The sequence below is a fragment of the Neopelma chrysocephalum genome, unplaced genomic scaffold (genome assembly GCF_003984885.1).
Source record: "Neopelma chrysocephalum unplaced genomic scaffold, ASM398488v2 Primary Assembly neopelma1_66, whole genome shotgun sequence".
Lineage (NCBI taxonomy): Eukaryota > Metazoa > Chordata > Aves > Passeriformes > Pipridae > Neopelma > Neopelma chrysocephalum.
The window spans coordinates 6,416,041-6,431,873 of NW_020897725.1; the positions used below are offsets into that span (position 1 = coordinate 6,416,041).

A 15,833-nucleotide genomic window follows, 5' to 3' on the forward strand; every position below is an offset into this window, starting at 1 on the left:
CAATCTCCTCAAAAGCAGAATCTTTCCAGCTTGATAACCTGTACACCCAAAAGCAAGTTCACATTCAGTTTTCCTCTACTTCAGTGTTTAGGGAAAGCAATTTCCAGCGTATTCTCACACTAAAGACTTATCTCTCTGCTCTTTGACAGCACATCAACATTTTTATCTTCTTATCTGGTTCTTTCTGTCCCTCTGCTTTCATCCCCACAAAGTCTAAGCAACCTACAACATTCAACTGCATAAGTGCTTCCCCTATGCATGTTTACTCCAAATCCAGTGGATCCTTCTAAAATCATCCCCCTGAATCAAACATAACTATACTACTACCATATTATTTCACCATGGATACTCCCAAGACCTCAGTTTGTCTACTACACAGGACAATGTGTGGGTTTAGCAGCACTAGCCTTGTCGAGTGTTCACCCAAGAGCCACTCTTGGTCTGCTATTCCCAGCGGCAGGTCTGTCAGAAAGACTTTGTTTGGGGTCAGTATGTGCCATGGGCAACACTGGCCATGGCTGATTTCACATCTGGCATTTAGAGAAACTGTTCCACTCCAGAAAGAGACCTGTGATGCTTTTCCATCACAGGGTGTGCTGAGCTACACCCAAACTTACTTGTGTAATTACAATTAAAGTATTTTACAGTGACCTTCCCACATGTATAGCTACGTGCTACAGGCTAACACTTCTGCTGCCAGGGATATTAAGAGCAATGCTGCAGAAAAGAGATCCTCCTAAACCAGTGAAAAGGCAGTGTCTGGTTTGATAATTGCTCTTTTTCCTATCTTCTATGTAGAATGTGGTAACTGCAAACACTTACTATTCGGCAACTACAGGCTGGAAAGCAGTCTTCATTTTGTCAGTCATCTCTCCTCTCGTATAGTCTGTATCTTGTTTAAATCTCTAGTTACTCCTTGTTTGAGATTCCCACCAACCTCCCACCCCCATTTGTGTTTTTGAGGAAATTCAGTTTAATTTTCAGTGACACTTGCTTGTATAAAATGTAGGCAAGCACAAAAAGCTTCTCATAGCTCATATATTCCCAGTCCTATAATATGAGAATTTTATGTAGTCCCTTCTACTTCTTTTTTCTTATTATAGAAAGAAAAAGGGCTTTGTTGATCCAGCAGATGCCACAGCATGTAGCTAGCAAACATCAGCAAGTGTCCACCTGCGCAAGATATACGGCTTTTAATTTCCTTTGTTGGTTCCAGAGCTTGCTTTTCTGCCTTCTCAGTGTCACTACTAGAAACAATGACATCAGTGTTCCAGGAACAGCAGCAGCTGCTGCTCCTCCCCACCCGCCATGGAGCCTCCAAGCACAACCACACGGAGATCTGTCAGTTGGTTAGAGACACACAACACAGGATAACGCTGTAAACTGAACAGCTCCTGGGTAAGCTCACAGTCACAATCATCTGTCAGCACAACACACATGATTTACTTAGTGCTGAACATACAAAGCAAGACACTTAAGCAAAGATGAAGCAGCCAGGCAATGATCTGTTACCTTTTCCTCTGCGTAAAGGTATACAGAGCCAGAGACATACAGAGCACATACCTATTTGTTATACCAACACACTACACTTGTCACACTGCTGCAGCCTCCTAGAGCTCATGAATAGCTCAAGTGATGCTTGGATCAGTTTGCAACTTTATGGACAGTTTCTAAAATGAAGTGAAAGCACATGAACTTAGATGGTGTAAATCAGTGTGACTCCCATCAACTTTCAGGATGTTCTGCCACCTGATACCAGCCTAAGTTCTCTCCTCTGCTTAACAGGGGAACTTGCAAAGAGAGATGTTGAGTTTTTTCCATGCTAAGAACAATTGCAAAGTTACATCCTCATCTGCAAACACAGCATCATCATGTGGATTACCGCCCTTCTATGCAGGTGCAGTGGATACTATGAAAACCAAAGATGATGCTGGCATGTGTAACTGATGTATGTATCTTAAAAGTTAATTTCCTTACCTTGTTACTATTCCAGTTTACTTTATTATTGCTCATTTACTTTTTTTGCATTTCACTTAGGTTAGCCATAGCCAATCTAAACAAAACATTCATTTTATTAGTGTGCACAAAGTTCTTCAGGATGTCATCTATAAAGAAAAGCTCATGTGTCCAGACTGGGGACAGTGCAGAAGAGGTATCATTTGAAAATGATCATCATCATTAAAATGAAAGAGGTAAATATATCTAAAAACGGTTAAGCTTCCCTTGAGAATGTGTTCCAAGCCTAAATAAACCAGTTTTATTTTGGATGATACCTTAAAATTTCATTAGGGGTTCCACTCACTAAATGTCTTGCAAAAGTAAGGGGCTGTGTGCTATCAAAGGTGATCTAGGAGTAGTCTATATGGGCAGGTGACACTTGGTAACCACTAACACTTGCTGCTTGTTGACTGTGAGGATTAAAACTCCCCAACCATGCCTACAGAACTATCTACTCCCCAACATATGAAAAGGAGTGCAACTACATTTCTTAAAGTAAAAGATAATCTTCTCCAGTGACCTCAGGGTGTATTAAAATGAGTAATACTGAATAACAGGATATTAGGTCCACTTTGGTGTGTGACTAAGATTTATGATGGGATTTATAACATGAGATGGTAATTCAGCCTTGTTTAAAAAAATACTGCAGCTGCTGTGTGGTTTGTTAAAAAACCCAAACAAAACAGCAGAAAATTCAGGTGCTGGAAGATACAGGCCTTGGAGCATTGCAAACCTCTGCCTGCAGATGGCCAGCTAGTTTTTATAGGAATGATGCCATGAAGAAATAGAGCAGCAACTTCCTTCTGCAGACCCAAAAATGCTCTGGAAAAGTTTTGCCTATATTTATAGTGAAATCCTCTTAGTTTTACTGTGTTTAGGATGTTACCATATATGACTACACTAGCACTCATTTCTTATGAGTTCCATAAAGAATTAAAAATACCTCTCGTTTTCATGCAGAAACCTTATTTCTGCAAGGTGCTCAACTGAGAACCCAAAAGAGCAAGCCTATCCACAGAAATGGATGTAATAAAAAATGGCAAAGCCAGTTCTGTGTGATAATGCTGTCAGCATTTTGAGTATCCCAGACCCTTCGCAGGGGAGGAATAAAAGAAGTCTCTCTGATGTCAAAGCCACCATTATCAGTACTACGGCTGTCAAAAGGCTGTTCTGGCATCAATATTTGCTCATTAAACAGTAAACAGCCACCACATGTTAACAACTTGCAATCTTTGCAGGATATTAACTGCTAACCTCAGGGGGTAAAGTGAGTATTATCCCCTCCTGTAAGGTGAGACTTGTTATTCTTTCTCTTCTGTATGTATCCGAAAAATAGGCATCTAGACTCCCTCCAGGGCCATCAGGAAAACCCAAGAGTGACTCATCCTTTTCTTCAGTGCTAACTGCAAAAGCAGCATAAATCACTCAAGCTAGAGGCCTAACTTTTAGTTGGATGAAGTGTAGTGAGACAAACCTTACCCTCACTGTTTAAACTGACTCCAAGGTACCCCAAAACCACACCAGATTCTTTCTGTGAAAGGTGAGCCAATTTAAAGAGTCCAGCTCACACTCAGGTTTTTGTTCTCATGCTTGCACGTACCTGGTTAGGTGCTTCTGGTGGCATGGGGGATGGCGATTTGGACTGGAAAGCATCCTGGGACATGAATCCAGAATCATGGGAGGACACACTGGACAGCCTCATGGGTGCCTGCTGAGGCAGATTGGAGCTGCGATAGCGATAGTGTGAACTAGGTGAGTGCGAGTGCGAGCCACTGGACCGGGAATCACTACTGTTAACGCTGTTCAGACTGCTGTGAGAGACAAAAGGAACAGAGAAAGGAAAGGGGAGAGGAAAAGACACAAGGGTGGGGTGGGGAGAGACCCATATGCAGTACAATTAACATTCCACATATCTCTAGCAACAGGCAGCATAAACCGGAAAAGAAAAATATTGACAAATTAAATATATATATATATATATGCACATATATATCAGTAAAGAACTATAAGCAACTGCAGTATCCCTGGTGACCAGAGAGAAAATGGCATTTTACCTTGAATTTCACTCAAATGACCAAATCTGTAACCACTCAGAGTTCAAAGCTGGGTTAGGGATGGAGGGATTGCTACATGCTCTCCCTAGCATTTGTACAGCACTTGCTCAAAAAGTCTCTGCCTACAGCCCTCTCCTATTCCTGACTTAGACCTTGCTGCCTTTTCACCATGGCCCAAATATGCACTGGGATTTCTAGCAGGGTGACCAAAGGCACTGCAGTTCATGTAGGAGTCTGCCTCTAGGCATGTCACTGCAGACAATCAGCAGGAAAACGTGTGAGACCATCACCAAACTCCCCACACTCCAGAGTACCTGGGACAAGCTTTGCTCACATGAAGGCTTCCTACCAGAAAAAAACATGTGACGGCATATTGAGTGAAGCCAAGCCACTGGGTATGGAGCTTTAGTTAGTAAGACGGTCACAGAAATAAAACCGCAAATTAATATCCAGGTTAAAAAACCCAGTGTGATGTTTCAAACAAAGAGATTGATTTTTACTCCTCTGTATCCATGAATGACAGTAAGGACATGCCAGAAATTTCCTGCTGGGGTGGCTGAGCAGGACTAGCAGGATGTACCTGTAGGCAGCTTTCTACCCCACTGGCAGGAGCCTGGCCAAAGGAATGGCTCTGTAGGATATGTGGGTGAGGCCTGCACCTCCTGTTCACAAATGCCACGTACACAGAGGATGTACAAATCGGCTTGGAGCAGACAAAGAGAAGCTCTGCTGAATTTTACCCACACATACTAGTCTATGCCATAGAGGTTTTACTGCTCAAGAAGATGAGGTTCATTAGGAACAGAGGATGAAATTTTGTTGTTTGGGGTTTTTTTTGCCATTTTCTTTTATAGCTTCAGGATATTGCATCTTTAAGCCTGTGCTCATTGCTCTAAATATGCATGTTTTCACATATATATATATAAAAGTACTGATTTTTTTATATATATCTGCATGCAGAGACAAGTAGGTACATATAAGTGGTGTTCACTTGCTCTGACATGCTGTAGGTAACTTTGCTCATACACAGAGAACCTGTAATACATTATTCATAAAGCAAACTGAAAGGTAATCATTTGAGAGCAGCTAGAAAGGTGTTGAGCAGAATACACAACAGGATATCTTCCTTTTCAGTAAAAGGAAAGAGTAAATGTGGACACCAGGTATGGGGGCAACATGCTAATAAACTGTTTTATGAGAAAAAACAGTTTTTACAGAGAAAGCATAGACAGAATCCAGTGTTTCAACATATTTCAGGACAGCATTAGACAGCATTAAACAGTCAAAAAAACTTGTATCAAAAAAGCATTTCCATCTACCAGACTCATGGGGCAATTGCCAAGGATGTTTTCCCTTTTCAAACAGTTTAACTTACTGATTAGTAACAGCTACTTAGAATAATCTAAAAAGTCATCACATGAAAAACAGAAAAGGAAATTATGAATGAACAATCTCAGAGCTTAGATCAGTACAGTCCGCTCTTTGATCCAAAATGGATTCAAGAGAACTGAACCAAAAACATCTTCAAGTTGTCTTGAGTTCAAAAGTTGTTCAGTCATGCCCATCCTTTTTAATATTCCCAGCACACACTTAAACGAGTAACGACCACAAGGGACTGATTTCAGTAATACTTGTTATTTAAGATTTAAGAATGTATACAAATCCATATCACAGTTTGAACTTGCCTCCCGTTGCCCCCAAACAGGCTAAAATAAATATTACCAATTGACTTACCTGCAAACACTGGATTTTCTGGACATGGTAGTACTGGGAGAGGATGGAGGAGTCTGGTAAGACCAACTGTAATCAGAACCTTTCAAATCTAAAATTACCTGATGAAAGATAATCAATAGCATCAAGGATGTGGAAAAATTTTCCGCCTATTAACAGAAAACATCTTCTTGTCATACAACATTCGTCACCACTACAAACTAGCAGTGCCAATTGACTCAGTCTCAGTCCCCTTCCAGAATTACGCTGTGTATGTAACAGGAGAGTCAGCTTCATCCTTGGCTTTCCAGGAACTAACATACTTCAAACACTAGGGCTGCTATTACAGAAGGAAAGTCATGTTTGAATGGAAAAATCTTAAAAAATAAACTGGAGATTTATTTCATGCATTCTGGAAGCTGTTTTGTTTGGTTTTTTGTTTTGTTTTGTTTTTTTACTTTTTAAAAAACTATTACGGCCTTAGAGTTGAAGAACTGTTGCATTTTAAAAAATTAGCTGAAGATCCAATACTCAACCACAGCAGAGCTTTACACTTCTAGGTCAATGATATGACAAGAAAACTGAGTTAACACAGCAAGGCTGGAGAAAAACGTCCTATTTGGATTTATTTAAAGACACACATTTTTCTATGCATTTTAAGGACCGCATGGAAAAATGCTCAAATGTTAGACTCCACCAAGCTATCCAATCCCAGCAATCTTGGAACTACATAAAGACAGGGATGTTCAAATGTAGGGTGAGGAGATGACACTCATTCCTCATACACTCTCAGCAGAAATCTGGCATCTTCATATACTTCCAAGTGTACCAAATACTTCAGGGGCACTAAGCTGGTACTTCAAGATAATCTTTTTTTAATTGCTTATGTTAAAAATGACCTTGCTGCAGAGAAGCATCCACAAAACATAACATTAAGCCACTAAACACCAGTACTCAATATCCCTCATAACACAAAAGGAAAACTGGTGCAAGCTAAAAACGAAAATGTTTTCCAGGCAACAAGAGCTGACCTGTTCACTTGAGGATGGCAACTTGTGTGGATCCATGGTAAGACTTTTCAGGTCATCTGATATGGTTTGTAAATGGGTTATTTCTCCTAGCATTGATATTTCTTCTTCCTGAAAAAACAAAAGAACATGGTTAATCACAGCCTTGGTTTTAAAAATCAGACCTGTAACTCAACACACCACCTTTTTCTTTTTGTTGATGACTGTGGGGATGCCCAGTGGAGCCACCTTTTCTTTGCCCATTAAGCAGTAACTTCTTATTAAAGAAGCTTGAAAATATTAGAGTTCTGCAACTACTTTAAGATTGTTGTAGGTTCTGAGGCCCACAAATCTTTCTCTCATCAGGTACAGAGCACTAATATATCTATGATTCCTTCTGGCTCAAATTACATCAACAACTAACTCAGATGATTCCTGCACTGTAAACTATCCTACCATTTCCTCCAGATCCTCCAGAGTCTGGAATTCACCTCCTCCTGCTCAGCCATCACCTTCCTATTTCTTTAACTACGCTTTTCTGTTGAGAGTGGTGCTCTTTGTAAACAAGCACTGGGAACATATTCCCAGTACGCCGGTGACCCTTCAGAAATGCATCATGCTTGCACAAAGCCACAAATGATTCCTTGTCGGGCTTCAGACAACCTGAGATGATGAAAATATACTGAAACCTTTTCAATGAACTGAAAACCTGTCATGTAGCAGGAAAAGAGCTATCAAAAAACTGCAAGGAAGCAGCCTGCAATCTGTCAGATAATGTCATTATATAAACAGTGGAGGTCTTGAAACATTTATCAGTCCTAGCACTGGAGTAGGAGTGAGGAAGATTTATATTAAAATGTGATGTTAAGAAGAAAAGCAGTGGAAAAAACTGCATTTGCAATGTCTCAGGTTGAAATGCATAGGGAACACAAACTGACTTTAGTCTTTGTGCCCACTGTTTACCCATCAGTCATCTTGAAAGTATTCAGTGTCTTCCATCACTGAATTACTACAAGTGCCCACAAGAAAGGCCCCTATTCTCACCACTTGCTTGACAGAGATGAAGCTTAATTTTGGCTCCAGAAATTAATTCCCAAGACATAACAAGATACTCTTTTGAGAGGTTTTTGGCCACTTATCTAATCTGTGAATTGTACTGACTTAAAACGAAGAGCTCTTACTATCACAGGGCGCAGCATGGAGATGAAAGCACAGAATCGGCCGCGCTCCTCGATCAGAGCCTTTCTGACAGCTTGCTTCTCGGTTTCTTCAAGCAGCAGGTACTTATCATTGACATCTTGTAAAGCACTATCCAACTGGGGCTGAATGTCACCCCGTCCTGTATGCAGGAAACAATCAAGAGTACATTTTGTCAAAACTGTGGATCTCCATAAATGACCTTATTTTCAGCCAGCACTGTTGCCAGACTGTGCTTTTGCAATTAATGTCTCAACCAGCATTTTCTCCTAATTCAAGTTAGTATGGGGTTTTTTTTTCCCCCAATTAAGTCAAGCATTTCAAAGCATTTATTTTTTCCCTTTTGCACAGAATAGAAATACAGCTTAATTCAAAAGGTTTCAACAAGCCAAAGACAGCATTTGAAAGAAGGACTTCCTCAAAGCATTACTGTAGTAACTCTTCATATCATCCTTGCTGAAAACAACATCTTACTAACTGGGAGAGTATTAATCACTAATCCCAGGTAAACTCCTCTGCCTATTTTTGTGCTTAACAAGGTCCTAATGACAACTTTGTGGAGCCACTAAATGAATGAATCAATCTGCTATATAAGATACTATTAAGACATGTTACTGATCATTAGACCACTGGACTCAAGTACTCTGCACAAGCAACTGCTGCAAGTTTTCTTCATTCCAGGGTTCAAACAAAACCAAACCTATCAACCTAGGTTATTAACGTATGTATTAATGTCCAATATCTGGCAATGGAAATAATAAAATTCCAACATTTTGCAAACACAAAGCTTCACTGTGTTAATTACAGTCAACTCATAATACCAAAACTTTCTGTGACAGGTAAATATCTTATTCTGCACCAGCTGCTTACTCTGCATCATGTCAAAAAATATTCCTCTAGGAATGAAGAGCTGCTGCTTAGACATACTATTACTGAACCAATAACATTTCAGTTGCAAGATATTTTCATGCAGCTTACACTCCTAAATATTTTGAAGAACTTTAGTTGTATAAATTTGTTGCAAATCTCCCAGGATCCAGGTACATATCCATACCACTGTTGCTAAATACCAGGGAGATAACATTGAAAAAATGGTGAGTGAGTTACAAGCAGCTACCCAAAATCAATTTTTATGCACAATAACCCTTCTGCATGGAGAATTTAAAGCTACGAGCAAGAGGAAGAAGAAAGTCTCCTGACTTGTGTAGTACACAATGCAGATGACTTAATGTCAAAGTTACAAAAGAAAACCTTTGCCTTATTATCATATGTATTTCCTTAATACTCCTTTTCAAGGCAAAGCCATCAGCTCCCCTGCACTGATGCACAGCCAGAGCTGCAGGAAAAGAGAGCAGCAATGGAAGCAAAGGCAATCACACTGGCTTAGCAGCATTACAGGCTGGATATATCCAAGTCTCCTCTGTACAGAGTTAGACACAGTCCAGATAAAACTGCACAGACCCCACATGCAGAGCTGTGCGATGGATCCTGGAAGAATCACATGCAGTGCAACATGGACATGACCACTGCCAAGACCATCTGGGTACTAGACTGCCAACAGAACGCCCACTGCCTGATCCTGCAGATCAGGCTGGCTGCTGTAATGTGGTCATGAAACTGTTTTGGAAGTAAATAACTTTAAGAATAACAGACTCTGAAGGTGCAGTCACCTGCTTTCTCTCTCAAAATTAGCATCTCCCAGAAACAAGTTATAAGAGAGCTTTGGGTAACATCCTGAAGGTCCTGTGTCGTCTTGTCTGTCACTCTCAGGAGACATATTGGGCCTTCCTGCTTGAAGACCATTCTGTATGTTTCAAGTCCCTCCCCATACTCTCCTTTGCCATCAGATGCAGCAGTTAAACATTTTATACTTCTCTGGAGTTGTTATTTCAAATTCCTTATGAAACAGAGACTTGCATCATTGCTCAGACCCCTTTTGAGTGTTGCCTGGAAATTACAACAAGTGAAACAATCTCCTGTTGTTCAAACCTAGACTCTGACTCACTACCATGGATGTACCAAATGCAAAATACATTAGTTGCAAACTAAATCACACACTCATTAGTTCAGCTCTGGAGAACTGCTGTAAGTGTTAAGCTGCTCCACCATATGATCATGCACATAACGCAGTAAATCCTTGTTAAATGCATTCACCTGTGCACTGAGAACACACACACTTAGAAAGCAACTGGACTCCATTGATAAAGTGGGTTCAATTACAGTGAATTTTGGTAATTTATGTGGACCTCACAGAGCACCATGTCTTCAACCAGAGCAACAAGAGCACCCAAAACCTGGGGCAAAAATAAACTCAATTTGCACCTGTGTAACTCACTAAATTCAATAAAGTTATCAGGACAACATTCAAGATGGTATTTTAACCCCTCAGCAAGGGCACATGTAAAACTGCACTCCTCTCCAACATCCTCTGTACCTCTACAAAATTTCTTTTATATCTTTCAGTGAGTCAGTACATTAACAGACACACCACCTCCTCACTGCTACTGCCGCAGACCCGCTTTAAAGCTCTGAGGCACTTGGGTAGTCAGTGAAAACACAGAAGCTGCCTGGGGTATAATTCAGAGCAGGAAACAAGCTTAGGAGAATCATTTAGATGAGGCTCTGAAGTCAGATGTTTACATGGCATGAACACAGCTCTCTCCCGATGACTCCTTGCAACTCATCTTTTAGGAGCAGGAAAGCTTTATCAACATCCTTTGAAAGCTTCACAAAGCAGACATCAATCTAACAAGTCTTTTGAAAGCAAGCATAGCTCTTCACATTTCCTGAATTGCCAGCTGCCTCCCATGGCACTCAGAGAGCTCATAAATTTGAGTGATGAGATCTCTGCCCAGTTAAACCAGTTTCCTTAGCTAAGCAGAGCAGAGCCAATCCCCTTGACAGCACTCATATCCAGAGGACACTGAAGGTATGAGCTCATCACCTCTGCTCCTCACCCACCTTTGGGTCTGCACTACTTTGAATCTGCTACTTATCTCAGAAGGGAATACTGACCACAGGAGAGCAATGAAGTTCTTTGAATTATGAGAGGAAGGCCACTTGTCCATGGCATCTCCGACAATTGACTGCAGTATTTTTGCTATGGACATGAGGCACATTTTCATAAGGAACATCAGCAAGCAATTATTTTTTCCAGCCCACATTCTCTAGCCTTTAGGTTATGCATTCGGAAACATTTCCAAACCAACACAACCACAGTAATGACATCAGATAGTTCCAGAACTCATCATGGAGCAGCTATAAAAGTGCACCTGGAAGGACATTCCTGCCCCAGCTGCAGGCAGGTTTGAGTGACCTACCACATCAATCTGCAACAGTAATGGCCAAAAGCATCAAATGCAGTCACAGGTCTCTGGTCTGCAACCAGCCAGACATGATCAGGGTGTAGAGATGGTTCTGCAGAGCATGTCCAGCTGCACTCAGAAGAACAAGTCAACAACCTGAAAACTGAGGAGGAATTCAAATCCAGCCTTTCTCAAAATGGAGCTCTGGCAATGCAGAGGGGAGCAGAAATGCAAGACCAGAAGTTGTGGACTGAATTCTCCAACAGCCTGGGGACTTGCGGCTGGACCACAGGCAAGTAACAGCTAATCAAGTGCAGGGAGCTGAACTGCTTCTCATTAAAAGTAACATAAATCTGCTGCTACTTCAAGGACAGTTTTAATATGTTACCTTCAGAGCAGGTGCTCCACATCATTACCATGACATGCAAGAGCTTTAAAGGACCAACATGCATTAATAGTTCCATTTTACAGTGTTTTGTGTGAATCCTGGCTGAAAGCCTCATGCAATTTCTTTAATAACCACCATTTAAAAGGAACTTCAGCAAAAAGGAAAGTATTAGGGAGAAAGAAAAAGGCAAATCTCATTTTCAACCCAATTTCATGTCTATATTTTATAAGATAAATTAAACTAGCAAAGCTCTCAGCAACACCAAAGCAGAACAATGATCTTTAAATGCTCTCAGTGCAAGTCAGACTGCTAAAGTTAATGCTGTTATTGACAAAGTAATGCAGCAAATATTGGTGAAACTATTATTTTCCATGTTCTCACTTAAAGACTGCTCCCTTGTACTTTTTTAAGTGTCTGCACAGAACTTGAATATTCAATACTGGACACTTTACAGAGTGGCAGAATTTACACTGTATAAGATAATGCTGGGTACACCTCTACTCGTACAAATCAAAGCAGGCTCCAAGTCATTCATTCCCAAACCACCTTCTTTACAAGAGTACACCTGCTCCAGCTGCCAGGACAAACAACCCCTCTAAGTTCTGCACAGTAAAGACAACAAATCAACTAATACGGATCTAGGCTGAGAATGGAAGAATTGTGCCACCATTTACAGAAAGGTGGAAAACCATACAGCTGGGATTAATTTCAGACTCCAGAAACCAAATTCAAGTCTTTCTGTTGGCTACTGGAGATCTGAATCAGCTGCTAATGTTCAAAAGTGCAAAGGCTTCCTTTAACAGAAAAATTCCAAGTTACTAAAGGAAGATTCAAGATTGAATTACAAACCAGGAAAACCACAATATGTGGTTCCAAAAAAGGGGACAAGTAGCAGCTCCAGGAGCCCAGATGAGGCAACTTGGTTGAGAAGCCATCTAATCAATCCAATCAATCCAGAGGCCAATCTAATCAATCCAGGCTTCTCCAAAGGGAACACCTACATCACTACAGTTGCAAGTGCAGGTATGATTACTTCTCTCAAGTTCAGAATCATGGCACTTCATTCACAAGGAGATCTCAAGGCAGCTACTTTAAATTTGCAATACAACTGAAACAGAACCCCAATTCAAACATACTTGAGGTGTGATCAGGCAACAGGAGAGGAGACAATCGTGATGCTGAATTCCAACCCCTTCCCCAGCATGAAGTAAATATAGTGATTTCTTATCCATCAGGTAAGAAAGATGCATGCGATTTTCAGAAAAAAAGGGGAATTTGGATCACAGGTTACAAAGACCAACACTAAGGACTTTAAGCTCTAGACTTTAAAAGTCATATTAACAATAAGATACTCAATTATTTGAACATCACCTTGATGACATGTCTATTCCATTTAACTTCTCTCCCAACTGTGACATGATTTATCTGTCCATGTTAATCCCTTTCTAAAATAAACCAGAGGTTTATCTACAATACTGATTTTCTTCTTTTACCAGTGTTCCAATTAGATGCCAAAAGAAAATAAATCAAAAGATGCTTTGTTCATTAAGATTAGGCAAATTTTAGTTTCATTAGAAATTAAAGTCTAGGCAGTTAGTGGAGACCAGACACCAAAAAGAGGCCACAGCAAGGGCTACAATGAACCAGCCACCAGGGTCACAGCATGGCACAGACTTACCCAGAGCCTCAGCTGTCAGGCACGTGCGCATGGTGAGAAATTGCAGGACACAAAATTGACACAGAAAGGAAAATAAAAAAAGTCAAACTGGTATTACAGCATTCCTAGAATTTAGACATTATCATCAGCGCCAAGAAAAAAGAGTGAGCAGTTTGGACTAGGCTATTTTGACTTCTTCCATTGCTGATAAAGACAAACGCATTAGCTTTGCTTCCTGGCGAGCTGTTGCAAGTTAAACTTCTGGTTATTTACCATATACAGTTTTACTTTAAGAGATTTAAACCAGTTTAGACTCCTCAGTGAGAACACATTAACCTGTGCTTCAGAGAAAGTGCACAACACAGATAAACGTCAGACTGATCAGGCTGATGAAGTGGCAAAAAGCTCATCACCCTCACAGGGAAGAGGGAACTCAAACTTGCAGAACTCTGGGCAGGTGCTGTGTGAGTAACCACAGTGCTTTTTGATGTTCTCTACTGCAATTACATTAACAGATTGTTAATTAAATTAAAAGCTAATTGCTGATGCAATGTGGATGAACATCAAAAAGATTAACTATGATATGTGTATTTTAATTAAAAAACTTTTTATTATATGAAGTTTTGCAATAAACCTGGCTTGCTGTCAAAAAGAGGGGAACTATCAAGAGGCATTCAAAACTCAAGGAATGAAAGTAAATCAAAGAAATGTCTTCAGTTGCTGATTTAGCGATGTGTCTTCGCTGCGTTTTTGTCAAGTAGAGCTTACATTCTAAGCTTGCAGGGAAAAAAACCCCCAACAACATAACACCAAAAAGCCCTGCAGGCACCATGGCCTCATTCACACAGGACATTTTCCCTGCAATAGATAAAGATAATTTGCTCATTAGCTTCCCTCCTTCTGAGCTGCATCATATTGAGTCTTGGCTCTCACTTCCCTCATCATGCCACACTTGATCAATTTAGAGGAATGAGGTTATCTCCTGCAGAGGAAGGGTCTGGCCAGGGGTTCCCCCTCCCCAGTCTGTCACTCCAGATGGGTTAAGTGCCAAGTAAAAAAAGAGTGCAAAGTACTTGAATGAGGTCAGCATTTGCTTTAAGAACTGAGACATCCTTCAGTTATAATTGTGTTGAAGAGCTTTATGTTTTTCAGTTAAGAGTCACACGGTTTGCACAGCCATCCTTGAGAGGAGTATAGCAATATTACAAATACCAGAGTGTAACCCAAAAACAGCTGCAAAGGCCCTAAAACACAAACAGGTCATCTTTTCTAATGAGGAGAAGGAAGAAAAAGCCCTTTTAGCAGTATTACAGTAAATTAATAATCATGTTCTACTTTCTCAATGTCATTAGAATCACAAAACACTTTCCAAGACTGCTGCATACTCAAAAGGAGAGGTTGTCAGTTTGGATATCCAGTGTTGATGGGACACAAGAAGAAATGTTGTACTGAATGTTAAGGCAATTCTGCAGAAACTTCTATGAATAGCATAGAGATAAAACTCAGTTTTTATATTAACATGTGTTATATTATTGGGAGTGTTACATATAACTCCTCTCGTATCCGCTTGGATTGAAACATTTTCCTCAAAGCTCACACACAGTGTCACATGAAGAACCTGAAAATGAAACCTACCAGTCATATTATAGGCAGAAGGGAAACCTGTCCAGTTAATCATTAACAGCCAAGCTGAAATACAGAAAATAAAGCCAACATGCACTCTAGATTTTACATATACATTCAGATATATTTTAATTTAGTCACTTGATCCTTTTTTGTTAAACTAAGAATCATGCATTTTGTTAACCTTCCCAAATGGTTACATGCAGAGCCACAGCTGCTGTCTCTCTTCTGAATTCAATATATCATCAACAGCTTCTAGTAGCTATGGATCCACTTATGAGGCCCTGACTCAGCAGAAACCTAAACATGGAATTTATTTTAAATGTATGCATAATTATTCTGCTGACTCAGGTTAGCTGGGCTGACTTCTGATGGCCAATGTTTGTCTAAAAACAAAGAGCAATTTAGAAGATGTATGCAGTTCCATGCACTACACAGTTTCATCTGTTCAGACAAGAGCTAAGTTTCAACACTGCGATGGGCAAGAAGCCCTACAGGCCTGTTCCCCGTGGGAACAAAGGCCCTAAGGAAAAGGAGGTACCTTGAAGATCACCATGACATCTTCAGGGACTGCATGGATCTGGTTGGTACACCAGGATCCTATTTAGACTATACAGATTTAGCTTCATATGGACCTTTTTTTTTATAGTCAACAAATAGAATGTAAATTATCTCTGTAAGGTCTTTTGAAACCCAAGACCTTAATTTACACACAGACATGTTGCTTTACTAGATATACTCTAGCAAACTCCTCAAAAGGACCCCGAACATCCTTTTGTTTTGTTTGGAAAGCTTAGTGTTTTCTCCATCGCTTCAAGCTTTGGAAACACCTTAACTGCAATTAACACACTTACTCAGAACACATAATTTCTAATAAATGATCTTAAGTGCCCA

The 15,833-nt window shown here is 40.3% G+C and overlaps 1 protein-coding gene across 20 annotated transcripts in view; it reads right to left on the reverse strand.

The window, feature by feature from the left end:
* Positions 1–15,833, reverse strand: part of MTSS1 (MTSS1, I-BAR domain containing) — a 125,681-nt gene that overhangs the window by 12,095 nt on the left and 97,753 nt on the right. For 7 of the 20 annotated variants that reach the window (XM_027684526.1, XM_027684525.1, XM_027684541.1 and 4 more), the window contains 5 exons: positions 13,338–13,349; positions 7,951–8,108; positions 6,794–6,901; positions 5,787–5,884; positions 3,599–3,809 (listed from right to left, as the gene is read on the reverse strand). In XM_027684526.1, coding sequence (XP_027540327.1) covers positions 3,599–3,809; positions 5,787–5,884; positions 6,794–6,901; positions 7,951–8,108; positions 13,338–13,349 — 587 coding nt within the window. The remainder of the gene's footprint in view (positions 1–3,598; positions 3,810–5,786; positions 5,885–6,793; positions 6,902–7,950; positions 8,109–13,337; positions 13,350–15,833) is intronic. The other 13 variants (XM_027684542.1, XM_027684545.1, XM_027684532.1 and 10 more) reach the window with 5 other exon arrangements.